General features: G+C 48.1%; 1 protein-coding gene across 3 annotated transcripts; it reads right to left on the bottom strand.

Moving 5' to 3' along the window:
* On the bottom strand, positions 1-26,501 carry TRIM3 (tripartite motif containing 3). Of its 3 annotated transcripts, none has more exons than XM_081063850.1 (12): positions 26,334-26,501; positions 18,426-18,590; positions 9,458-9,684; positions 9,075-9,226; positions 8,723-8,903; positions 7,716-8,448; positions 7,509-7,612; positions 2,492-2,659; positions 2,138-2,306; positions 1,795-1,865; positions 688-828; positions 1-573 (listed from the first exon to the last, which is right to left on the bottom strand). In XM_081063850.1, the coding sequence occupies exons 3-12, from the start codon at positions 9,533-9,535 to the stop codon at positions 421-423; spliced, it is 1,950 nt and encodes a 649-aa protein (XP_080919976.1). In that variant the 5' UTR covers positions 9,536-9,684; positions 18,426-18,590; positions 26,334-26,501; the 3' UTR covers positions 1-420. The 3 variants fall into 3 exon arrangements, with proteins under 3 accessions (XP_080919976.1, XP_080919974.1, XP_080919975.1); XM_081063848.1 differs by having other exon boundaries at positions 9,453-9,684; positions 26,334-26,467; XM_081063849.1 differs by having other exon boundaries at positions 9,453-9,684; positions 26,308-26,446.
* Positions 26,502-26,586: the final 85 nt, after the last annotated feature.

Raw genomic sequence — 26,586 nt, 5'->3', positions numbered from 1 at the left:
CACATGGCGAACACATTTATTTAATATGGGGGGTGGGGTATTGCTGTCTCTGTCATTGTATATGGGGCAGTAGGGAGACAACCAGAGGGACTTCTGCCCTGGAGTAAGAGGCTGTTCTGGCCCGAGGCTGGGGGGTTGGGGAGCAGACTGAGGGGACAAAGGAGACGTGTAAGGGGGTAGGGTGAAGCTCTGCACACGTCCTTGGGACCACAGTCCAGGCCCACCCAGTCACCAAAGCAAGAACCGAATAAATAAAGTGCAACCGTGGGGTTGGGAGACGGGAAGAGGGAGGGCACTGGGCGCACCCACGCCCACAGCCCACATTCAGTGCTGCCAGGTCTGGCCCAACGCCAGGCCAGACCCTCCTGTCCAATCACCCCTATGTCCATCCCTCCATGAGCCGGCAGGGCCCCTGTGCAGCTACTGGAGGTAGCGATAGGCCTTAAAGCAGTGGTTGCCAGCATCGGCCACCACCACGTGGCCATCCGAAGTCAGTGCCAGGCCCTGCGGGCCATACAGTGGCTCTGCAGACGTGTTGATGTAGGACAGGAAGGAGCCAGAGCTGTCAAAAACCTGGGGAATGAGTGGAGAATGAGGGAGAGCTGAGATCAAGCAAACGAGAGGCATTTTGGGGGGTGGATGTGCCTGGGGCACAGCAGGAAACCCCACTGCCTGGGCCTTGCTTACCTGGATGCGGCTGTTTCCCCAGTCAGCCACGATGATGTTCCCATTGGAGTCCACAGCTACTCCGGTAGGGGCGTTGAACTGCCCGTTGCCCTCGCCGTGGGAGCCAAACTTGAAGAGGAACTCTCCGTCGGCACTGTACACCTGACAGGGCAAAGGGCTGGGGACTGGGGACCTAGCCTCAGGCAGAGGGCAAGGCCTCAGAAGAGGATGAGTTGAAGCCCCAGGGCTGAGGATCCCCAGGTCTGCTGCTACAGACCAATTCTTCCCCAGTTTTCACATTCACGCCCTCGACTGCCTACTAGACCTCGCTAGTTGATGTCTCTCAGGTCTATCACATCTAACAGCCCATCTTCCCTGGGAAAGCAGTTCCGAGTTCTCTTTCTCGGTGACTGGCAACACCCATCTGTCCATGAGTCACTCCTGACTCCACCTTCTCCTCTGCTTGGCAGCCAGTGAATTAACACAACCACTGATTCTATCTTAAACCTGTACCCTAGGTATATATTGCCACTGCAATAGTCCTTATCTAGATTATTGCAAAGGACTGGTCTTCCTGCTACTAGCCTTGCCTCGGCCAGAGTGATCTAAGACACACAGGACTGTATCACCCCCTTGTCCGCAATCTTTCAGGGACTCCCCATAGCTCTTAGGAAGACAGCAAGCCCTGTAAAGGGCACACAAGCCTCATCCTTCCAAATCCAGTCTGAACTATTTGTAGTTTCTTGAGCACACCATGAGGCTTCCCACCCCCAGTTCTTCGCTCCTCCACTCCCCTTTGCCTCAAATCCTCTCCTCCTTCTCTATCTTCTGGTGAATTCCCCCTGGTGCTTTAGATCATGCTCAGTCTCACTTGTGTTAAATGCTTCTGCTATGCCCTCGCACAGTTCCCTGAACTTCCTTATCACAGAATTTATCCTATTGAAATATGCTTGTTACCGCTTCCCTACTAGACTATAACCAAGAAGATAGGGAAAGCATTGGCTTTATTCATCACTGTATCCCCAGCTTCTAGTATAGTGCCTGGGTCAAAGTAGCCATGCCATAAATGTTCACTGTTCAACTGAGTGATCTCAAGGGGGAGGAAAAGAGCTGAGGGAGGACACTGACCTTCACTGAATGGTTATGGAAATCCGTCACTACGATCTCATTCTTGTTGTTCACAGCCACAAAATGGGGCCCTGAAAATACAAAGTGGTCTTCAGGGAAGCAAGCTGGGACACTGAGTGGAATGGGGAAGAATATCTGGGATGAAAAAGCTGGGGTGTTAGGAGAGGGGTAGAGTCTCTGGAGCTGAGATAAATGGTCTCTGGGATGACGGTGCTAGGCACAGTGAACGGAAGGGGTCTTCTAGGGCCAAGATACAGGAGGAGGGGTCTTTAGGGCTGGGGTACACAGGGGGGTTCTCTGGGAATGGGGTGTAAGAACAGATCTCTGAGTTGTCCTCCAATACCTGCAAAGTGGCGGTCAGTGGCCCCACGGCCCCCAAAACGGCCAACCAGCTTGCCATTGGGTTGGAAGGTGAAGACGCAACAAGACTTGTTGTCGACCACAATGATATGTCCATTTCGGTCTACGGCCACCCCCTTGGGGCCCATGAGGCGGCCAGCTCCAATCTTGGTCTGGAGAAAGGGATACCCATTAGGGGCTTTATCCAACCTGGTGGGGAGAGTAGTCCCAGCCTCCCACCAAAGCAGAACCTTGGGCTGGGGATGAACCAGTCAGGCTCTGACCACCAGGAGGCACTAGAATTGTCACCTCAGCTAGTCACCAGGGCTGCAGAGTGTAGTGACAGTAAGGCTCTCACCTTGAACTTGCCCTCAGGGGAGAAGATGCTGACCCAACGGTTGTCATAGTCTGCCACGATAATGTCTCCGTTGGTGTCCACTGCCACACCTGTAGGGCGCTGTAACTGCCCAGGCGAGCGCCCTCGGACCCCAAAGCGGAACTTGAACTGGCCTTCATTGGAGAAAACCTGGAGCAGCGGATCAAGGGAGGGAGAGGGGAGGAGGGGAGAGATTGTGGGCACAGAGGGAAGGGAGCAGGATCCTGAGGGAGGAAACCCCCCATTCATTTGTCATTCAACAAGCACTTACTGACACCATGTGAGGGGCACAGAGAAGAATCAGACACGGCAGACCTTATCGAACACGTAGCAGAGATGTGAATGGGATTGTAAGAAAATCAAGAGGGTGAGGAAGAGTGGTCAGAAACGGCTCCAAGAGAAGAGGCTATCTGAGTTAATAGCCAAAAACGATGCCAAGAGACGAACTGAAGTTGACCAGTCAAGAAGGAGGAAGAAAGGCATTTAAGCAGAGTATGTAAAAGGCACAGAGTCCAGTATGGGTCCTGCTTGTCCAATGTGGCTGGACTGCGGGCTGCATTCTTGTGAATAACAGGAGCCAGGTTTTATCCTGGGTGTAATGAGGGTTCACTGAAAATTTCTGAGCAGGGGTGTTACAAACTGAGATTTGCTTTTGTGGTATAGTAAGAAATCTATTTGGTCTTTGTCCTCAGTGCCTGGCACAGAGCTCCTCAAAGCCCTGGAATTTTCTGAGTGATATGAGTGTCTTTTGTCATTCATAAGGAGCCTCCTCTGAGCTTAGGCTATGGCAGTGACTTCGGGTGGGGCCCCTAGAGGGCCTCGGGATGGGGCTGGTCATCAGAAAGACCAAAGGATTAAAGGGCTGGAACTTTCAGCCCTATCCACTAACCTCTGGAAACTCTGTGTGTGTGCGCGCGCGCATGCGCACGCACAGATTAAGCTCTGTAAAAACTCTTGAAGAAGGTTTGACAAGCTTCTGGGCTGCTGCCAGGAGGATGGTGCACCCCAGTTCCACAGGGACTGAAGCCCCTGCACTAGGGACTGTCCAGGCCTCGCCCTAGGTACCTCTTCATCTGGCTGCTCATCTGTATCCTTTATCAAATCCTGTAAAGTGGTAAACGTAGGTAAATGTTTCTCTGAGTTCTGCGAGCCACTCTAGCTAATTAATCAAAGAGGTGGTGTGAGAACTTCCAATTTATAGCTGTTCGGTCAGAAGTATAGGTGACAACCTGGACTTGCAATCGACGTCTGAAGTGGGGGCCGTCTTATGGGACTGAGCTCTTTACCTGTGAGATGTGACGTTATCTCCAGGTAGGCAGTGTCAGAATTGAGTTACATTTGTAGGACACCTGGCCAGTGCCCACTGAAAATTGGAGAACTGCATGGTGGTGGTGGGGAAAAAACACATTAGAGCCTCTAAGAAAGAGCACTAGGGCTACAGGGAAGAATGGAGACTAGAAGCTAGCCGACCAGTCAGAGGCTGCGGCAGCAGTCCAGGTGAGACATGACGAGACTCAGACAAGGACACTTGCTGGAGGGCAGCAGACGGACTCAAGTGACATATAGGAGGTAGACTCAACGAGGCTTAGTGGCTAACAAGAAACGGGTGGGGAAGGAAGGAAATGGACAAGGAGTAGCCCATCCAGGCTATAGAACTGACAAGGGGACCTTTCTCCTGGTCAGTGACTCTCTCAACCTGTCACCTTCTCCTACTTCCTCCACCTTAGCCGCCCAACATGCTCAGATCTCCCCACCCTAAAAGCATTTGCTTTAATGCTCCTTTCCTAGACAGCTAAGGCTTCTTGCTTCTCCTTCCCAGCCAAGACATCACTCGCTGCTTAAGTCTCACACACTGCTTTGTTATAGGCTCTAGGGACACAAAATGAATCAGAGCCAGGAGCAGTCTTGGAGAACTCAAGTTCTGGGCCTTGGCTTTGCTCTTTCATCCTTTGCTGCTCCATCCTTAGTACACTGGGCCTCCTGCCCCACCCCACCCCCATCGTTTAGGCCTGCAGGGGCTGTATGAACTGGTTCCACCAACCGACATCACTCTCTCCTGATGCAGACCTTCCACCATGCCATCACCCATTCTAACCACAGGGGTGTGGTGCGACAGCACCTACCGGCACGAGAAGGGAGGCACCACGGGCTAAAGAGTCGATGTGAGAGAGACTAAAAGCTACCACCAGATCAGCAGTGAGGTCACATATCTGCCTCCTCCAGTCTGAGCAGCTCAGTTTCCAGCTCAAAACTGATGAGGCTTGGGGTGGGGGGATGTCTTGCTCTTCCTGTCCTATCCTACCCCACCCCTTACATCTGGCCAACTTCTGTTCATCTTTTGATTCTCGGAAATTTCCAGGTCACTTCTTCAGAGAAGACTTTAATGACCAACTCCACCCCTGAATCGATGTATACACATACTGTTAAGTCTCCATAATATACGCTTTAACTTCTGTAACTAAATAACCACTAAATATCTTTGTCCTCTTCTAAACATGTAAGTTCTATGTGGGGCAGGAGTTGCGTCTGTTGTTTATTGCTGCACTTGCAGTACTGGTGGAGCAACTTGCACACAGCAGACATTCAACGAATGAATGGATTCCTCGGCTCAATCTCAGACCATCAGTGGATATCCCCACTCGGATGCCACACAACGATCTCAAACTCAACACGTGCAAAAGTGAATTCATCAACGTATACCTAGACCTCTCCTGAATGGCAATACCACCTACCAGTGCACCAAGCCCTGCCATTCCTGGTCCCTCCCTCTCCCTTGACAGACAATGCTGCATCAAAACTTTCCAGACTTACTTCCTTAACATCTCTAGAATCTGTTGGTGCTTAACATCTCTCCCCTACGCCATAGTAGCACTAAGTAACTTCAGGATCGGAGTCTAATGGAGGAGAGACACTAAAACAAAACAGAGATTCCAGTAAAGTACGAAAAGTGTTATAGCAAAAGGCTGAGGGAGCCCAGAGGAAAATGTGATTAATATTCTGCTTGAAGGACATGAGCAAGTTTTTATAGAAGAGCTGATAAAATTTCTGGACTAACACAATTACGCAAATTGTCAAATCAAATTCTTCATTCAGCCTCCACCATACTCAGATCCAAAGGAGAAGTTCACGAGCACCCCAATCCTCATGAATTGAAGGGTGCAGGAGCCCAGCCCACACTAGGGCCTGAGGCCTCCACAGTAAGAGAAGCAGAAACTCAGCTTTGGAATCTGAGAGCCAGGCTCCGAGCAGCTAGGAAGTTGAGTACAGGTGGGAGTGAGAGCAAGGAAGACTGCTGTAGGACTAGCAGGTATTTAGAAAGAAGAGGGGGCTGTACCAGGCTCTCCCTCTCAATTCCCCACCCGGGAACAGTGGACAAGCACAGCCCTTCACTGGGGAGACAAAGTAGCATGTGAGCACCGTATGTGTGCACCCCAGGGAAGGTTTCCCAAATATTAACTTTGTGCCAAAAAGTATCCCTGGCATAAGGAGGAGGCAGCACGTTGGAGGTGGAGGGAATGACTGAGGAGGACCTCACCACCACCCCTCTCCATGTTCATCCCATCTCCTCCTCACTATCCAGGCTGGGTCCAAATCCCTCCCTGTGCTAACCTGGGCCTCTCCATTCTCCCACTCCTAGGAATAAGGGGGGAATAAAGGTGGCCTGGACAGGACTGGGAACATAGTCATAGAAGAGTTCCTGGTACCTTCAGCCTGCTAGGTGGAAAGCTGGGGCTAGGGACGAACTGATATTGAGGTGACAGACCTTTGACAGAGCTGGATCTGGGACAGGGATAGTCAGGCAGATCAGGAAGAAAGTTAAATTTATAGGTGTTGTGAAGGAAGTATCTTCAGGAAAGTTTTGCTGCCTGATAAAATGTTCCCCCAAACTGAAGTTCAGGGTAGTTCAAAACAATCCTGTACAGGATAAACTCCACAGCATCCTCTCCAAAACCATTTACAATGTGACCTCAGCTACTTGGCTTTTAATAGTAATCTACCTCCAGCCCCTCTGGGATCCTTCCAGTTCCATGAACAAGCTCCTCCAGCACTTTCCCCCCTCCTGGCTTTTGTTTACAGCTTCCACCTGGACAATGATATTTTTAACTAACATGAGAAGGTTCACTAGGTGTCGGGCACACTACGTGATATCATTTAATGCTCCCAGCAACCCTCTGAGGTATTCTTTTCCTAATTTTACACATGAGTTAACTGAAGCTCACAGAGGTCACATGACTTGTCAGAGCTCGGATGCAAGCCCAGGTGTCTGGTTTCAGAGCCTGAACTTTCAACTGCTCTGCTGTGTCCACCACACTGATGTCTGCCACGAGGCTCTGGTTCACTACAACAAACAGAGAGATAAAAACCGTATTTTCTGCCTTTAAGGAGCTTGTAGTGTAGCAAAGGCCATGTCTATGTGTGTGTCAGAAGCTTTAATTAGGTGTGTGAGGTGCTGGGAGGGGCAGGGACAGGACCACCTACATGTGAGGCTTCACTAGTCCGGCCACTGGAAGACACCCCTTTTCACAAGTTACCCCCATTTGAACGTCTAGTCAATCACATGTTTGCAGAGACCAGTGCAGACAAGCTATATTCTGGAGCCAGGAAGGTATGTTGAAAGATAGCAGGGAGGGCAGAGTCTGCATTCTGATCACGTGGTGGTGAAAAGGCGAGGAAGTCAGCCAGCCAGGTGGAGACCCAAGCCAAGGCAGAGAGGAAGGAATAATGAGCCAGATCGTTGGGGTCCAGGAGAGGGTCTGGCCTGAGCCACCGCCTGGGAGGTAGAGGCTGCCAGCACGGTGGACCCTGGTGCCTAACTGTACGTGGTTCCTGTTGTGGCCCGTGGGAGAGACTGAAAGTGGGTGAGTGAAAGATAGTGCCATGATTTGTGGCACTACCTGTAGAGTTTCATCTTCGAGGAGGTGACCTACACAGTTTTTTTCATGAGGCTGTAGCTAGAGGACCTCTATTTTGGTGCTGGGAGAGCTACACAGGCGCTCACCTGAATACATTGGTTGTTGCTGTCTGCTACCACTATGCGGCCACTGCTAGCTGCGGACACACCCTGTAAATTGGTGAATTCCCCTTTCTCCCTTCCACGACTGCCTGTGGGAAAAGGATAGGGAAACAAAAGAATTCACTGGCACGCCATTCTGATACTCCCTGCCTGGGCCCCCACCCGCCTGGCTGCGCCCCGGACCATCTGTACCGACACGGAAGACAAGTTCGTCCTCAATGGGATTGTCCTTCCGCTTGCCGCCTGTGCTGTACATGGAGCTGGGCCTCCGCACCGCCTTCTGGCGCACGTGGCTGCCAGGACCGCCAGGGGACTTGACGCGGCGCTTGACGTCGTCTGGAGAAGGTGGCAGGTCCCCAGGACGCAGAGCACGCACACGGAAGGGGCTGCCGCGCACGGGCTGGCCGTAGAGCAGCACTGAGAGGAGCAGCTCGCCCTCGGAGCGCGCGGTGTACATCAGCTCGTACGTGCCATTCTTGTGGTCCACCACCGGCACAGGAAGGCGCGTGCCGTCGGGGCCCGTGAGCTCGGCGCGCAGCTCGGCGCTGCCGGTGCGCACCAGCCGCCCATCCTTGTCTTTGGTAGTGACGGTGAGCGAGGCGGGCTGGCCCACGAGCGCCTGACGCAGGCCCTCGCCGGTGGCCACCGTCTCGTGTGCAGTGGCGCTCGTAGTGAGCAGCGCACCCAGATTGAGCACCGATCGCCGCAGCCCATCAACCTCAAGGACCAGTTCCAGCTGCGCGTTCTCGTGTGGCCGCTCTGGGAAGGCCTGCGCCGCCAACGCTGCCAGCCTCTCTCGCATGTGCTTGCGCACCAGCAACACCTCCGGGGCCGAGCCCAAGCGCAGGGCCTGCTCCGCAAAGCTGCAGCTACTGCCGATGTGCTCCTGACCCTGGCGCAGTGTGTCTAGCTGGGTCTGCAACACCTGAGGAGGGGTTAGAGGAGGGTTGGGTGAGCAGACTGGGGCAGAGGGGGTGTCTGTAATTCCTGATGAACTTGTAGTACTACAGCATGAAAGATATACTACAAGAGGGGCAGTGTGGACAAGGGACACAGGTGCCTGCAGCACCTATGGCGCCATGTCAGGAGGCAGGAAATATACATGAGGGAAAGGGGTGCACAGGTGTGGAAAGCAGGGACATGGAGACAGTAAGGTCGTCTCATGAAGGACGGTGGTAGGGAAGGGTGAAGGGACGCACCTTCTGCTTGGCCCCACAAACGGCCTCCAGGTCGCTGACCAGAGCCTGCTTGCGCTGCTGTAGCGCTTGCTCCAGGTCCTCGAAGGCTGCGCTGATCTGGGCGAGGGCCTCTGCCTTACGCTCCTGCAGCTGCTGGCTGATGCCCCCCACTAAGGCGATAGCTGCGGACAGCTGTGGCAATCTGCGGAGGGGAAATGTCTCATACTGGGGTGGCTTGAGATACCCTCCAAGAGATCCCCTATCTGAGGTCTCCCTGTCCTAAGAATTTTATCTCCCCAGGGTCCCTCCCCTGCCCCTGTTGAGACACCATCCCTGATGGTCCCAACAGCTTAGGCTCCCACGAGGTGCCTACCGGCCGCGCACCGCCTCAAGCTGGCGCTGCAGGGCCGCCTTGTGCTGCTCCACCACGTCACGCAGTAGCACTGTGCCATGCTCCCGATGCTCCCCTGCGCGACATTCTCCGCACATGGCCGTCTCACAGGCCTCACAGTAAAACTCCATCGTCTGGCAGCATAAAGACTTCAGTCAGGCAAACAGCTAGACACCAAACTTTTTTGCCCCTCCCCTCCCCCACCAGCCCCCTTTGCCCCTCACCTTCCAGGTGCACCCCCTACCTGGACCACTTATTCAGAGAAAACACCCTCTCACCCACAGCCACTCGGCCCCCTCCCCCAACCTCTCTTTCCCCTCCACCCCAAGTCCTGGCCTCACTGGGCCTGCTTGGGCCCACCTTGCCTTCATGGTTGGGGCAGGAGAGGGGGCGGCCAGCCACTGCACTGAGGGGGTGGGGGTCCTCGGGGCCGTGGGCCCCATCAGGTGCCTGCTGCATTGCCTCCATGAGGCTGCTGATGAAGAAGTTATTCTGCAGTGCCGAGACGCCCTGCTCGGGGAGGATGGATGTCTGCCGACACACCGGACAGGACAGCGTCAGGCTCTGGGCAGGGATGTAGTTCTGGAGGCATCTGGCCAGGGAGGAGGCAGAATCAAAGGAAGGAGTGGACTCAAAGGAAGGCATCAGGGCGCCCCTCCTCACACCTTTCATGGGTGCTGCCCCTCTCCTCACAGGTGTGCTGTTACACTTCATTTTGAAACCTCCTGCTTGGCACACACATATTACCCTGTCAGCAGGTATAAAAGGCCTCATCTCTTACAACTGAGTAGAAACACATCCCTGACCTTTCTCAGAAGAGCCAACATATCCACATTCCTCACAGTGTGCACAAACACAGGTTCACCTTTCACAGGTGTTTATAAATCCTTCTCATAGAAAATGTGCAACTAGCCCCCACTTCATTAACTCATTAAACATTTACTGACAGCCAACTCTTGCCAAATTTGTGCCAAGCTCTGGGGATACAAAGATAAAGCACAGTGCCTATCTCTAAAATACTTCCAGTCAGCCAGGAAGTTAGAAATAGAGAGTTTATAGAAATAAACAGTGTAATGATTAAGTGTGTGGGTCCTGGAGCTAGACTGCCTGGGTTCAATACCTAGGTCGGTTACCTATTATACTCTGTGACCCCTGACAAATTACTCAACTTTGATAAGCCAAGGATTCTTCCTTTGTAAGATGAAGACAGTACAGATTTCATAGGGAATTGGAGGATTAAATATAAAAGGCTTATATGCCTAACTCCCAGAAAACTAAATATTATAGGCAATGTAATATGAGGAGAATAGTGGATACACTGGTAAGGAAATGTACAGAAGGGGCATTTGGCCCAGGGTGGGTGGAAAGGGTAGCCAGGAAAGGCGTCAGAAGGGGTGATATAAGCTAAATCTTCATGGATAAATGTTAGCCTGATCGAAGAAAGGTGCAGGGAAAAGAGGAAGAGTGTTCCAGACACAGAGGGAACAGAAACAGCATAGTGTGGGTAGGGAATTATAAACAGCTTGATGTGGCTGGAGACCAAGTCCAAGACAAGGAATGGTAAGAAGTCTGGAGGGAGAGGCAGGGGCCAGCTGTGCAGGGCCTCATGGGCCATACCAAGGAGCTTAAAAGTCATTGCGACAACAAAAGAGCCACAGGAGCATGAGACAGCCAGGTTTACATTCTTCCAAGCTCCCCTTCACTGCGTCTGGGTGGAGGGTGAATTTGAATCAGATGAGACAGCAGACAAGGGTGCTAGCTGTCATCATCGTCATCATCCAGTTACCATTGATGAAGCACTATGTGCCTGGTGCTGTGCTTTGCACTTCTGTGTTTATGCAAACAGACTCAAAAAGGGTAAGTGGTCTAAAACAATAAAGCTAGTGAGCAATGAAGCCTGGATCCAAATCCAAGGCAAAGCATGTGCTTAACTAAGATACTCTTGCAATAGCCTAGGCAAGAGGTGCTAAGACCTGGATTCAGAGATTAGCAGTACAGACTAAGGTAGAACAAATTTGAGAAGTATTTAAGAAATGCAGCCAGTGGGAGGTGTTGTCTGATTAGATACGGAGAGTGAAGGATGAGTCTTGGTTGACTCCCAGATTCCTGGCTTAGAACACTGAGTGGATAGTGGTGACACTCACTAAGATGAAACACACAGAAAGAGGAGTGGTTTACAGGGAGGTTCAGCCTTGATCTGGCTGAGTTTTCCCTAACAGGGAACCTCCAGCTGGGGAGAAGGCAGGTTAGAGATAGACACAAGGATGCCATCAGCATTTCCGTGGCCTCTGTACCCATGGCAGAGGATGTGATCAGCCAAAAAGGGGTAGACAGTGATAAGAGCAGGACAGAGCATTCAGCAAATACTGAATGAGGGGAGCAAAGAGAAACAGGCAGAGAGGGTAGGGGGAGAGACAGTGCCAGGGTGGCAAAGTGAAGAGCACAATTCTAGAAGGGGAGAATGAGTAGTCATCAGCGTCAAAAGCAGCTGAGGAGCCAGAAAACATAAGGACTGGGAAATGCCCATCGATTTGGCAAATGTGAGAGTACTTTTGCCTGGAAGGAAAACAGAGCGGATTAGTAGGGGAAGGAAGCTTGACTGTTGCCAGCTGAAGAGTGAACAGGAGGTTGGAAGTTTGAGTAAGAAGAGGGTTGAGGGACTGAATGGCAGGTAAGGGGGACAAAGGCACAAAGGACAATTATTATCTGTTTGTAATGGGACCTTTAAGCATGTTTATAAATTGAAGAGCTATTATTGAAATAGAGGTGGAAGAGACTAGAAGACATGGGACAAGGTCTAGAGGTGAGAGGGAGTGGGTCAGATTGGCCTGAGAAGGAGGCGTGGACCCCATCCTCTAAATGGAGAAGGAAAAGAAAGGTGGATGTATTTGAGCACAGGGGGGCAAAGTTAGACTATGCCTAACTTGCCTCAGGCAAGATGAGCTGCTGAGACTGAAGGAGGGGGCACTGAGGAGCACGAGAGGGCTGGGGTTAGTCACCAAGGGAGGAGGAGAAGAAGCTTACTAGAAACAGATTGACCGCAGCATGCTAGGAGACAGTGAATTTGTGGAGGGAAGATGTTCACGGTGCAAACTTTCCCATATCCTCAGTCTCTTCTGTTACTATTCTTTCACACCTCTTGATCTGAACTAATTAGTTTTTATTTATTTAACAAACCCTGTGTGCCAGGCACAATTCTAAGTGCTTCACAAATATTAACTTATTTGTGACCTAGTTTCTCCTGCCATCCTCTCAAGTAGAGAGTGGTTTTGGTCTCATACTCCACATTCCTCAGGGCCAGAAGTTGGGGTTGATTCCTCCCTGCCCCCAACTGGAACATTTCTAAAAGATTCTTCAGTTCCTTGGAAGTTCATGCCTTCTATCCATACCACCCCATCTTGTTATCTTGCTGACTTCATGGTTGCTTCCCCATTCACTGAAGCCTTTCTTCTCGCTTACTCTCTTCTTCTGTTACCCTTCCCCTCCTCCCCACTGCCCGCAAAACTGACTCTCTCTCTCTCTCTCTCTTTCTTGTCATCAGTCCCAGTGACTGTGACATCTACAAAATGACCCGTCTACCATCAGGATTTCTTAGTTCCTTGACCTCCTCGCCCCCCGTGATCTTTTCCTCCACTTCACCTCAGCTGTCCACTCCCATGCTCCCACCACCAGCCATACATATCCCATTACCTGTCACTGCATCAGCTCTGAAATCTGCATTTCAACCATTCCACCCCGTTTCTTTGTAGCTCTCTTCCCAGCTCACTGACTCTGATGTTTCCCCTGCAAAATACCTTCAAACTCATCAAGACCTCCTTCCTATTTGTTGAGTATACCTGGCTTTAGCTTCCTAACTGGTTTCCTGTTTCCACTCTTGTTTTTCTACACTCTATTCTCAACATAGCAGCCAGAGTGAGCTTTAAAAATCTAATTATGTCACATTATTTCCCTGCTAAAAAGTTTTTAAAAAATCCTTCAATGGTTTCCCATTGCATTTAGAATAAAATCCAAACACTTTCCTAAAACTGCCAAGCTCCCCCATGAACTGTCCTCTTTTGGACCTCACTGCATCCTACTTTCCTCCTCAATCAGCCACACTGGCTTCTTTTCTTCTCTCTGAACATTCCCATTTACTCCTCCTTTAAAGCCTTTGCATTGAACCACGCAAAAATTTTCCCATTGCCTGGAACAATCTGCACCTGTCTGTTTCCTTCTCATCCTCAGGTGTCAGGTCAAATATCATCTCCTCAGGGAAGCCTTCCCTGATGATTCTATGTAGACCAGAGTCCCTGGCCCAATCACCCCAACTTACTCCGTTTATTTCCTGCAAAACACTTAGCACAAGCTGTGACTTGCCTGTTTGATCATTTTCTTGCTCACTGTCTGTCACTGCCCACTAGAACCTAAGTTCTTAAGAGCAGAGACCAAAAGATAAATGAGTATGAGTAGTAGTTAAGAGCTCTGCAGAGTACTATAATACAAACAATTATACTCCAACAAACTAGAAAACCTAGAAGAAATGGATAAATTCCTAAAACCACATGACCTTCCAAGATTAAATTATGAAGAAATAAAAAATCTGAATAGACTTATTACAAGTAATGAAATTGAGTCAGGAACTTAAAAACTCCCAAAAAACAAAAGTCCAGAACCAAGTGAATTCTACCACAGATGTAAAGAAGAGTTAATACCTATCCTTCTCAAATTATTCCAAAAATTAAAGAGGAAGAAATACTTCTAAACTCATTTTATGAGGCCAGCATTACTCTGATACCAAAACCAAACTTGAGACCCCACAAAAAAAAGAAAATTACAGGCCAAAATCTCTGATGAGTACAGATGCGAAAATCCTCAGCAAAACATTAGCAACCCAAATTTAAAAACACATTAAAAGGACCATACATCATGATCAAGTGAAATTTATTCCAGGGGTGCAAGGATAGTTTAACATCTGCAAATCAATCAATGCAAGACACCACGTTAACAGGACGAAGGATAAAAATCACTTGATCCTCTCAATGGATGCAGAAAAAGCATCTGACAAAATTTAACATCCATTTATGATAAAAAGTCTTAACAAAGTTGGGGTAGACAGAACGTCCCTCAACATAATGAAGGCCATCTACGACAAACCCACCACGAACATCATACTCAATGGTGAAAAGCTAAGCTTTCCCTCTAAGATCAGGAACAAGACAAGGATGCCCACTCTCACCACTTTTATTCAACACAGTATTGGAAGTCCTAGCCACAGTATTGGAAGTCCTAGCCACAGCAGTTAGGCAAGAAAAAGAAATAAAAGGAAGAAAGAAGTAAAATGTCACTATTTGCAGATGACATGATATTATATATAGAAAACCCTAAAGACTCCACCAGAAAACTATTAGAAGTAATAAATTCAGTAAAGTACCAGGATACAAAATTAAAATAGAGAAATTGGTGGTGTTTCTATACACTAATAATAAGCTATCAGAAAGAGAAATTAAGAAAACAATCCTACTTACAATTGAATGAAAAAGAACAAAATAGCTAGGATAAAATTTAACCAAGGAGGTTAAAGACTGTACTCTGAAAACTGTAAGACAATGATGAAAGAAACTGAAGATAACACAAATAAATGGAAAGGTATACTGTGCTCGTGAATTGGAATAATATTGTTGAAATGTACATTCTACTAAAAGCAATCTACAGATTCAATACAATCCCTATCAAAATGTTAATGGCATTTTTTTCACAGAACTAGAACAAAGAATCCTAAAAGTTGTATGGAACCATAAAATAGCCAAAGCAATCTTGAGAAAGAACAAAGCTCCCTGATTTCAAACTATACTACAAAGCTATAGTAATCAAAACAGTATAACACTGACATGAAAACAAACACATAGATCAATGGAACAGAATATAGAGCCCAGAAATAAACCCATGCATACATGGTCAATTAATCTATGACAAAGAAGGCAAGAATATACAATAGGGGAGAGACAGTCTCTTCAATAAAAGGTATTGGGAAAACTAGACATCTACACGCAAAAGAATGAAACTAGGCCACTATCTTAAACCATATACAAAAATAAATTCAAAATGAATTAAAGACTTGAATATAAGACCAAAAACTATAAAACTCCGAGAAGAAAACAAAGGCAGTAAGCTTTTTGACACTGGTCTTAGCAATATTTTTTGGACAAATCTCAAGAAAGTATAACAAATGCAATAATAAACAAATAGGATTACATCAAACTAAAAAGTTTTGCACAGAGAAGTTAACCATCAACAAAACAAAAAGGCAATCTAGGGAAAGAAAGAAGATATGTGCAAATTATACATCTGATACAGGGTTAATATATAAAATATATAAACAACTTACACATCTTAATATCAAAAAAAAACCACAACCCTATCAAAAATGGGCAGAGTACTTGAATAGACATTTTTCCAAAGAAGACATACAGATGGCCAACAGGCACATGGCAAGATGCTCAACATCGCTAATCATCAAGGAAATGCAAATCAAAACCACAAGTTATCGCTTCACAATTGTAAGAATTGCTATTATGAAAAAGACAAAAAACAAGTGTTGATGAGGGTGTGGAGAATAGGAAACCCTCCTACACTGTTGGTGGGCATGTAAATTGGTGCAGCCACTATAGAAAACAGTATGGGGGTCCCTCAAAAAATTAAAGAAAGGACTACCATACGATCCAGCAATTCCATTTCTGTGTATTTATCAGAAGACAAAGAAAACACTAGTTTGAAGAGATATATGCACCCCTATGTTCACTGCAGTATTATTTAAAATAGTCAAGATATGGAAGCAACCTAAGTGTCCACTGATAGATGAATGGATAAAGAAGATGTAGGGCGTGTGTGTGTGTGTGTGTGTGTGTGTGTGTGTACATACAAATATACATATATTTTATATAATACACACAATCACACACACACACATACACAATGGAATATTACTCAGCCATAAAATAAGAATTAAATCTTGCCATTTTTGAAAATATGGATGGACATAGAGACTATTATGCTAAGTGAAATAAGTCAGGCAGAGAAAGACAAATACCTTATGATTTCACTTATATGTGAATCTAAAAACAAAACAAAACAAACAAAACAAAACAGAAACACACTCATAGATACAGCAAACAAACTGGTGGTTACCAGAGTGTGGAGGAATTAGGGGTGGGTGGGTAAAATTGATGAAGGGAATTAAGAGGTACAAACGTTCAATTATAAAATAAGTAAGTGATGGGGACGTAATATACAGCATGGGGATGTAATATACAGCATAGGGAGTATAGTCAATAATACTGTAATAACTTTGTATGGTGACAGTAATTATATTTAAAGTGGGGATCATTTCGTAATCAATATAAATATCGAATCATGATGATATACATGAAATTAATAGGATAATATATGTAAATTACATATCAGTAAACAAAAAAAGAGTGAAGTGTCTGCAGTCAAACCTGGATTCAGACCTCGACTATTTATTTGCTGTGGAAACATTTCTTAATTACTTAATGACTCTGAACCCTAGTTTCCTCCTCTCTAAAAAGGGGATAATAAAGTATCTGTTGTGAAGATTAAGTATAATAAATCAATACATGTAAACCACTTTGCCAGTCCCTGGCAAATCATAATCAATCAATACATGGGAGCTATTATTATAATTTCTCAGGCACTGATTTTCTCCAGGAGTGCTCAGTGATCTGAGCACAGCAGAAGGTGTAGAGACATCTGACTAATCTAGCACTGAGCTTAGAAAAGGACAAAGATGTGAGGGACTGTGGCAGCCAGTCAGATGGACAGCCATAGGACCCAGAATAGGTAGGAAAAAAAGGGTGTTCAGGATGGATCTGGTGGCAGGGAGAAAAGAGAGTAGTCGAGGGGGCTGGACATCTAGATCCAGTCAAAGCTGGTATAGTGGGAGTGGGGTAATGGGAGCCAGGAGTGGGATACTGGAGTTTAAATAATACCACCAAGAGAAAGTGGTATTATTCTGGCTGATGGCCAGATCCAGAGCGTTGTTGGAAAGTGTATGATTGAGGTGACATGGAGGATAGCCCCGGAGAAACAGTCAAGAACCAAGAGGCATAAGTGGGTAATGAAGTCACCCAGGGTGATGGAAGACCTTACAAAAGGCAGGAAGGCTGAAACTGTTTCCAGTTGATGAAGAGGAAAGAGCAATAGAGCTGGAATCTTAAAAGAACAGGGTTGGAAGGTAAGCAGTATCCCTAAGGCAGAGCCAGGTGTCAGTGAAGGCAGGAGCAGAAGGAAGGCTTCAGTGGAAACAATGGTGAGAGGACCCAGGGACCAGGCCACATTAGACAGAGCAATGAGGAATGAGAGCAGAGAGAATATTGTCCAAATACAGATGCGATCACATTTAAAACCCTGCAAAGGTTTCATGTGGCTCTCTGGGTAAAGGCAAAATTCCCTAGGTAACAGGTCCACAAAGCTCCACGTAGTCTGGCCTCAACCTTCCTCTCCAGTTTCATCCCTTGCCACTCTCAATCACATGAGCACAGCTCCATGTGCTCAGCCTTGCTGGGGTTCCTTTAGGCCCTGACCTGACACAGTCCCTCAGCCACATGGCCTTTTCTCACGTTCTTCCTTCTGTCTGGAATGCTCTTACCACTCCCTTCACGTAGTTAACTCCTACTCAGCCTCCAAATCACTCCTCAAGGAAGCCTTCCCTGATTCACCAAACTATAAGATCCTATACGCTAAGCTCTCATAGCTTAGCACTTTATTAGCAGCACTTATTAAAAGTGTGATATTATATTACCTGCAGTCTGGCTGTATGATTATTTGATTACTTTCTCCTTCACTATAGTAAGCTCTTAAAGAGCAAAGATATACCTTTTTTTGCTTATCACTGTATGTCCAGTGCCTGGGACAGGGCTGGCACGTAGTAGTTGCTTGATATATAAATATCTGTTCAATGAATGAACGATGGATAGAAGCCTAGAGGCTGGAGAGGTTGCCTTTCACTCAGTGCCTCAGAACAACAATGAGGTCACAAACTCTTCTGGTTGAGAGTCTCAGCTCTGTTTGATTTCTCTGGTGCTGTTGAAGGCTGCATTAGGGTTTGGGAAGGGGCAGAGAAGGTCCTATTCTGGGAAGGGACCATGGCCCAGTGTTAGGAGCTTCTGGTCCTCTCATGGGTTCTTGCATCAAACCCTTATCTCTGCAGGTTGGGGTTCACCTGCTCCCTGGCGTGCGTACACAGATTTCCATCACCTCTTATAGATTTAGACTTGTCACTCCCCTCTTGAGGGGGCCTATAAGGTCTTCATCCCACGTAGTATCCACACCCCTCACCTCTCACAGAAGGTATGCAGGCAAGGCAGAACCTTGGGGCACCGGTAACGATCCAGGCAGATGCTGCACACCAGGAACTGCTTGTCCATAGGCTGGACCTCCGGGCCAGGGCTCTCCTCCCTCTTCGCCATGGTGTCCACGATGGCTCCTGCCACTCACAGCAGCCTGTGTAAACAGAGATGGTCAGCACCTGGGAAGTCAGCACCCCCTCTCCCTGACTGTCCCACCACTCAAATCCCCTGCAGAGAACGAGCTCCACTGCCTCTCTGCCTGGGGCAGAACAGGCAGTGATGTGGAAGGAGCAGGCTGAAGTTGACGGCTGAGTAACCCCTGAGCATGCTCTAGCTAAGAGCACAGACTCGAGGTTATATTAGGTTTCAAACCCAGTTCAGCCTCTTACCAGCTATGCAGCTCTGTGACTTGGACAATTCATACAACCTCTCTGAGCCTCAGTGCCCTAATTTGCAATTATGGGAATAACAATCCCTACATGGGAATAACAATCCTCGAATAGTTGTTTTGAGAATTTGCAACAGTGAATGTGAAGTGCAGGGTACAAGGATGCCCACTCTCATCGACACACCCATCCTTCACCTCCTCTGCCTCCCCGAAAGCCTCCTCCAGGAGACCTTCCTGATGGAGTATCTCTCCTCTGTCTTCCTACAGCCCTCCTACCTATGCCCTGACCCACCTCTCAGCACAACTGCCTGGGATTGCATTCTTTTCCACATCCAATCAGTATCCAGCTCTGTGGATTCTGCCTCCCAAATATCTTATCCTCTTTTCTTCAACTGTACAGTTACTGCCCCAAATTCAGGTCACCACCAACTCTCTCCTATGATAACAGCAATAGCCTTCTAACGAGTATCCTTCTCTCCTCACTTGTGCTTCTCATCCATGCCCCGTGTAGTTAGAATGAAGCTTCTAAAACACAGATTCCATCTTGTCACTAACTCCCTGTTTAAATTTCCTTCAATGGTTATCTACTGTCCGGAGGACAAAGTCCAAACTCCTTAAACTGGCCAACAAGGCTTAGCTTTGCCTATACCTTCCTCTACAACCTCATGTCTCATGATTCTATGATCAGTCACACTGGTTTCTCTTTAGTTCCTGGAAAACTTGTTCTCTTTTGCTTCTGGGCAGTCACACATTCTATTCTCTCTGCCTAAGATCCTCTTCAAAGACCCCCTTTGCCTGGCTGACTCCTAAGTATCTTTCAGGTCACCATGGAAATGTCACTTCCTCCAGAAGGCCTTCCCTGCATCCTGTATTTCCTCCATTCTAGCCCTTATATGCTATATTACAATTTTCCTGTTACTTCTCTGCTTCCTCCACTGTATGCAGAGTTCTTAAGGGCAGGCATTATATGTATATATTTTTTTTATTTCTAGCACTTAGCACAGAGCCTGATCGGGGATCAATCTATATTTATTGAATTAATTCAGTAATACCACAAATATTTATCAGGTGCCTACTTTGTACAGGCACTGGGGATACAGTGATAAACAAAACAGATTTGGTCACTGTCCCTGTGTTGGAGAGATGGTGACAGATATTTTTAAAGTAAATAAATACATAATCACAAACTGGGAGAAGGGAGTGCCATAAAGAAGAAAAGGATTTTATGAGAAAGAACATTTTCTTGATTGGGTGATCAGGGAAGGCCTCTCCAAGCAGGTAACTTTTAAGCAAAGCTCAAAGGGATGGAAAGAAAATAGTAGGGATGAGGGTGGGGGTATTAGAGAATGAGGGAGGGAAGTCATTCTAGATTAAAGGAATAGCATGAATGCAAGTTCTTAGACAGAGGGCTCACTGAGAACCGGAAAGGACCACGTGATTAGAGCAAAGTGAATAAAAGGCAAGAGGTGAGTTTGAGAAGGTAGACTGAAATGAGATCAAGAAATACCTTGATGTTAAGAATCTAGATTTTCCCCTAAATTGGGAGGGAAATGATACAATTTACAAAAAATAAAAGTAAATCAAAAAGCTACTTTGGCAGCTATGAGAATTGAAGAAATAGAAGCAAGGAGACCAGTTAGGAGCCTACCCATTTCTTCAGTAAAATGATGTTGGGTATTAGCAGAGATATAGATAAAAAGGTGGATTGATTTCAGAAATACTCATGAGGCTGAAGCAAAAGGACATCATGATGGACTGCATGTGAGAGGCGAAAAGGGATGTTAATAATGACTCCCAAATGTCTCCCTTGAGCAAACGGTGGGCCATGTACAGAGACAGTGAAAGCTGAGGAGCTGATTTGGGGCACTTTATTTTAAGCACGCGAAGTTTGAGGTGCCTTTGTGATATCCAGGTAGAGATATCAAGTAAAGAACAGAATATAGGAGCTCCAGGGAGAGGTTGGGCTGGTTATTGATTTAGAAGCACTAGCATATTAATGGCACTTAAAGCAACAAGAATGGATGAGACTACCTAGGGACAGAGAGTGGAGAGTAAAGGAGAACCCAGAACAACGGGAGGAAAACCAAGGGAGTGTGAGACCAAGGGAATCAAGAGGAGAGAGTGATTCAAGAAAGAAGGAGTGGTGAAGTAAGGTAGACTGAAGAATGTCCACCAGATTTGGTTGTGGTGGAGTGGCAGGGGCAGAAGCCAGGTTATAGTGACTGAAGAACGAGTGGAGCTGAAGAAATTAACATAGCTGATGTAGACAATTCATGAGAGAAATCTGGCCATAAAGGGAGGCAGAAAGGCAGCTGGACTGCTTCAAAACAGGCAGTGACTAGGATAGGAGCAAGTCATCACTGCCTGTGCCCAGCTAGATGCATCATGGGCTTTTCTAAAGATAATGGATGAACAAATGCATGCATGCATGCAGTGGGACCAGTCCAGAGACTTCTCCGGGTTTGGGGTGGGGCTGGAAAGGGGCTGGTCTGTAATGTAACGAGTGAGGGTGGGCATGGGTAGGCTAGAAAGGGCAAGTCTGAGTGCATCCTCTCCTGATGTGAGCACTGGGATTCTTCGGTTCTTTCTCCAGAGGTGACAGGTTTGAATCTGGAGACTTAGTACAAGGACAACTTAGCTGGAGGGAGGACGGATTGAGGGTTGGCAGAAGAAACAGGAGGCCAGATCCAAGTTGAAGCTTCTGTCTGGTGAAGGGGAGGGCTGGGAGGAAGAGTAGGAGTGGCCCACTGGGCTCTGCTGGGGCAGCTGATGTCAGACTCCGCCTCTCTCCAAGCCCAAGGGGCTCTCCCAGCCTGTCACACAGGGGCGGAGATTGGGCTACATCCAAGGTCGGACAGCTCCTCCCTCCCTTCCCCTTCCTGCTTCAGTTCCCCCACCCAGACTTGCTAGGCTTGCAGCCTCTGAGGCCATACCCCGACCTGGATCACTAAGATTCCCTGCTTCTCAGAGATTCCCTGCTAAGATTCCCTGCTTCTGGGCTCCTACTCCCACCTCTCCTACCCCACTGTGCCCTAAATATCTGTCCCCAAGGTTCTAAAGGTGATGGTTTAAGTGGACCGTTTATCACAGCAGACACTTGGAGGACCTTGAACTCAGAGCTGAGATTTCACCCTCCTTCCTCCGGTTGTCTCTGTATTCCTTATCCCACCTATCTTATATGGCTCAGTTCTAAGGGCACCTCAGTGCCTCATTCAGCATTCATTTAACATTTCTGCTAGGCTTGGGGATACAAAGATAAATAGTTGCAGCTCAGCCTTCATGGATTCCACAGCCTAATAAAGAGATTATTGCAACGCAATATGGTGAGGGCTATGACGGGAAAGCACAGATTGCTCCAGGAGCACAGAAGTCACCTAACCTAGATTTGGGGAGGAGGAGAGGGGTACTGAGGTTGGAGGTCAAGAGAATTCTCCTGAAGAAGGTGTCATTCAAGCGGAGAGCTCCAAGATGAGGGAGAGTTACTGAGATTCAGTCTCCTTCTGCCTCAGGAGACTGAATCATACTCTGGGACAGGGAAGGGCTGAGAAACAAGATGGGGTGGTTGGCAGGAACTAGATCACACAATGCTTTATTGGCCTTATTAAGAAGTTTAGATTTTACCCTTTCCTGCTAGGGGATTAAGGCTTTACCCAAAGAGCAAAGGAAACCTTTTAGGGGTGGGGTGGAGAGTGCTTAAGTATGAGTGATAAAGCCAAAATAGTAAATTTTTGACTGCTGTGTGGAAAATAGCTTAGAGAGGACACAGGTGGGAAGTTAAGAGACTGCCATGATATTCCAGAGGAGAGATAATGGTGGCCTTGACTAGGGGAGTAGCAAAAGGGAGGATGCGAGAAGGAGATTTCATAGAGAGGAATCAACAGAGCTTGATGGCTGGTTAGTTTGATGTGAAGAGTAGAGGGAGAAGAAAGGATTGGGGCTGATCCCTAGTTTTCTGGCTTGGAAACTCTGGAGGAGGAGCAGTTCGAATGAGAAGATGATAAGTTCAGTGTTTAATAAGGTAAATCTGAGGTGCCTATGGGACATTCAAGTGGAGAGGCCCAGCTGGCAGCTGAAAAGACAGGCTAGAGCCTAAGAAACAGGTATGGCCGAGAGATAAGGATTTGGAAGTCCTTGGTGTAGAGATGACGCCTGAAGCCATGGAAGTGATGCCATCACCCTAAGATGGGAAAGGAGAGCCTGTGATTGTGCCCCGAGGAACCTCAACATTTTAGGGATAGGCCCAGGAAGCAAAGTCTGCAGAGAAATTGAAAAGGTGTGGCCAGAGAGGCAGGAGAAGCTGGAAAGAGGGAGATTATGAAGGCCAAGGGAGAAGAAAGCTTCATGGACAAGGGAATGATCTCATTGTGAAATGCTGCAGAAAGGTCCCATGATCTAAAGCCCAGGAGAGGCTGTCATCAACTTCAGGGAGAGTGGTTTCCAGGGGCTGGAGGAGAAGAAGCCAGATCCAAGGGGCTGAAGAGGAAGTTGATTGTGAGCAAATGATGACGGCCAGTGCTGACTCCACCAGATCCTTAACATCTGCAAAGGATGTGTTTCAAGGCTTTTCAGTCTCTCCAAATTCTCAACCAGCATCTAATTTCCCCCATGACTTCCTCCTGCAACCTCATGAGAGTCCCGGATTTACATAGCTGTGAGTGGAGGTAGATGACCAAAGAATTGTTAAAAAGTGGGTGCAACAGAGCTAGGCTCACTTGCTTTCTAAAATGACTCACTCCTGTTCACTAGCCTCCAAGTGTATTTGATTATTTGAGGCCTCAACAAAATGACAAATGACTGCAGGTTACAGTCTTTGGGGTTTCTCTGGAACAGATTAAGCCTAAGAGGAGGTAAAGTCCTCAAAGCCAAGGAATCCTTTCAATAAGATTGGCAAGGAAGAAAAGTGATGAAATTCACAGTACCACCTCCACCATCACTGCCAGACTGAGTAGGTGAAAGAACCATTTGATCAGCTGATCAACATATCAATCAAACTTCCCTGGGCCAACTCTGGACCAGACCCTTCCACTGGGAACTAGAGATGCAAAACTGAGACACATGCCCTGTCCTTCACAAGCTTTCAGACTAGTGTGGGAAACAGACGTGGAATGTGAAAAGTGTCATGATATTGACATATTCAAACTGCTATGGCATCAAAGAGGAGAAAGTATCTAAGTCAAAAGGTGGTGGAAGAGAATGAAGAGGCCTCCAGAGGAAGGGATACATAAGCTGGCTCTGGAGGGACAAATAGGAGTTTGATAGATACATTGGGAAAACTGGCTGAAAGAACAGAAGCATGAAAAATTAAGAAACGTGGACCAGTTGAGCAAGAGCACAAGAATCAAAAGGACAGAGGCTGTACTTGATGCTTTCACAATCACTAGAAGCAAGTTCTCCACTTGCTCCCTGGCTGCTCTTTCACTGCCCATTCCTTAAATGTTTAGTTCCCCAAGGCTTTGTTCTAAGGCCTCTTCTCTCACTTTCAAACTCTGCTGGGGAAATCTCCTCATCCCCTGGGGTTTCAGTTACCATCTGCTTGCTAATGACCCTCAAAGCCTTATCTCCCGTGCAGAAAACTTCCTTGAACCCCAGACCTGTATATCCAACTGTATCTTGAACATCTCTACAAGGAAGATGCATGGAGACTAGTCTAAAACTGAATTCATTTCCCCCTAACCTGCTCTTCCTCCTGTGTTTCTCATCTCAATAAAAGGTACCACCATCCATCTAACCACAGCAGCTAGAATCCTGGGAATTTTCTCAATTCCTCCTCTTCTTTCACCTTTTAGATACAAGCTATGATTCTTTATCCTTGATTCTGCATCTAAAATGTGTCTAGGTTAAAAAAGGTCAGGAGATCTAGGAGCTAGTTCTGACTGTCACTTATTTCACTAACGCAAGGTAAGACTCTGGGCAAGTTCCTACTTTATCCCCTTTATGTAAACTGGGGATGGTGTCTTTTTGTTCCCCAAGTCTGAGATTCCTAAGGTTCTCTTTCCATGCAAAGGTCCCTATAGATTGTAATATGTACCCATGCTTAAACTTCAAATTGAACTACCTTGAGGATTTGATTGCTGGTTTCCACGGTAAGGCTGGGTGTGGTAGAGGGTAGCTGCAGTTGCCCCTACCTCCCATCTAAAATAAATGTGTGCTGAGTTACCCATGATGCTCCCTTTGGGTACTCTCTATTTCAGCTGTACAGTTTTGCTGTTTTTCTGAACACAGGCTGTACTATCCCAACTATGGGCCTTTGCTCAAGCTTTTTTCTCAGCAAGAATGCCATTGTCCCCTAAGTGGCTGAAGCAGTTCCTGGCACCCAGAGGGTGTTCAGTATATGTTGGTGACAGGAGAGACATTTTTTAAATCACTGCAGTTCCCTCTCACTAGACAGACAGGCAAAGGCAAAGGCAATAACAAGATAAGTAAACAAAGCTCCAAGGAAAAAGACCTCCACTTAACATAAAGCTTTCCCACAGCATAAGGTAATAAGTGCTCTGTCACCGGAGGCAAGCAAGCCAAGAGAGGCAGGGCACCTGTCAGGCCTGCAGTTCTGATTCCAATTCTGCAGCAAATCAGAGCCCTGCTTAGGGAATGAATGGGCACTAGAGAGCTTGACAGACACACAGGGAGATCTGTGAAAAAAGACCTCTACACCTGCTTCAACCTCCCAGATTTCATCTTCTTACAGGGGCCAATCCTGGGTTCGTGCTGTCCACATGAGAGACCCCCACACCAGGAACAAGCCCAGGGCCTGCTTTCAGTCAGAATGACCTCCCTGGGGTGCAGCCTGCCCCTCCAACCTGCAACCATCTGTCCCTGCAGGTTTGCTGCCCAGGATCTGTAGCCAAGTCCAGAAGGAAGGAGGCCAGACCAGGGGAGGGGCCTGGGGTCCTCCAGGCAAGGCCCAAGCTGCAGGGGAACCAAGGGGGGTCCTTTCCTACAAGAAACAGCCTCTGGATGAGGTTTTCTGACCACGGAGCAGCACTAGAAGAGGAAAGAGTGTCCTCCATCCTGGCTAGTGGGCCTCTTAGTGCCTGAGGAGGATGGAGGGGGGAGCAAGAGGTGGAAGTGTCTGCACCAGGGAGCAAGGAACCCTTCAGACAAGCTGGGCCACAAGATTCCAGAGTCCCACTCAGCAACCCACCCGCCCTCCCCGCCCCCCCTCCACTCACACACCGCCACCCTCGGCCGCAGCGGTCGACACCCTCCACTAACATACACAAGCTCCTAAACCCAGCGCTTCTCCAAGGAACCATCACCCATCCACCCGCGTCTCCCCCCTCAAACATGGACCTCACGTGAGCAGCCACAGCCCGAAGAATCCCCGCCACTGCTCTCACGGACATGGACACGCCTCACGTGGACAGCGACAGGCACGGATTCTGAAAAGCATCTGTACCCCCACGCATAGACAGACCCTCGGACAGACACACGGCCGCTCGGACCCGGTGGCCCCGGACCAGGGAAGACAGGGATACAAACGTACCCCTGGGGGCCGCCCGTCGCACTCACCGCGGCGGAGCAGGATGGGAGGGCCACGGCCCGGACTGCGGCCACTCCGAGGGGCCCGCGGCGCTGCCCCCGCTGCCAGCGCCCGTCCGCCCGGCCCTGCCCGCGGCGCCGCCCCACGTCCAGCGCCTCCGCCTGTCCTCGCGCGGCGCCGCCGCCGGACCCCGCCGCACAGGCCGGAGGGAGGGGCCGGGGCGGGGCTGAGGACCAGCCGGGGGAGGAGGTGGCTCGAGAACCGAAGACCCACCTCCGTTCC

This window comes from Rhinolophus hipposideros, assembly GCF_964194185.1.
Source record: "Rhinolophus hipposideros genome assembly, chromosome: 10".
NCBI classification, from domain to species: domain Eukaryota; kingdom Metazoa; phylum Chordata; class Mammalia; order Chiroptera; family Rhinolophidae; genus Rhinolophus; species Rhinolophus hipposideros.
This window is presented reverse-complemented; position numbering and strand designations above follow the sequence as displayed.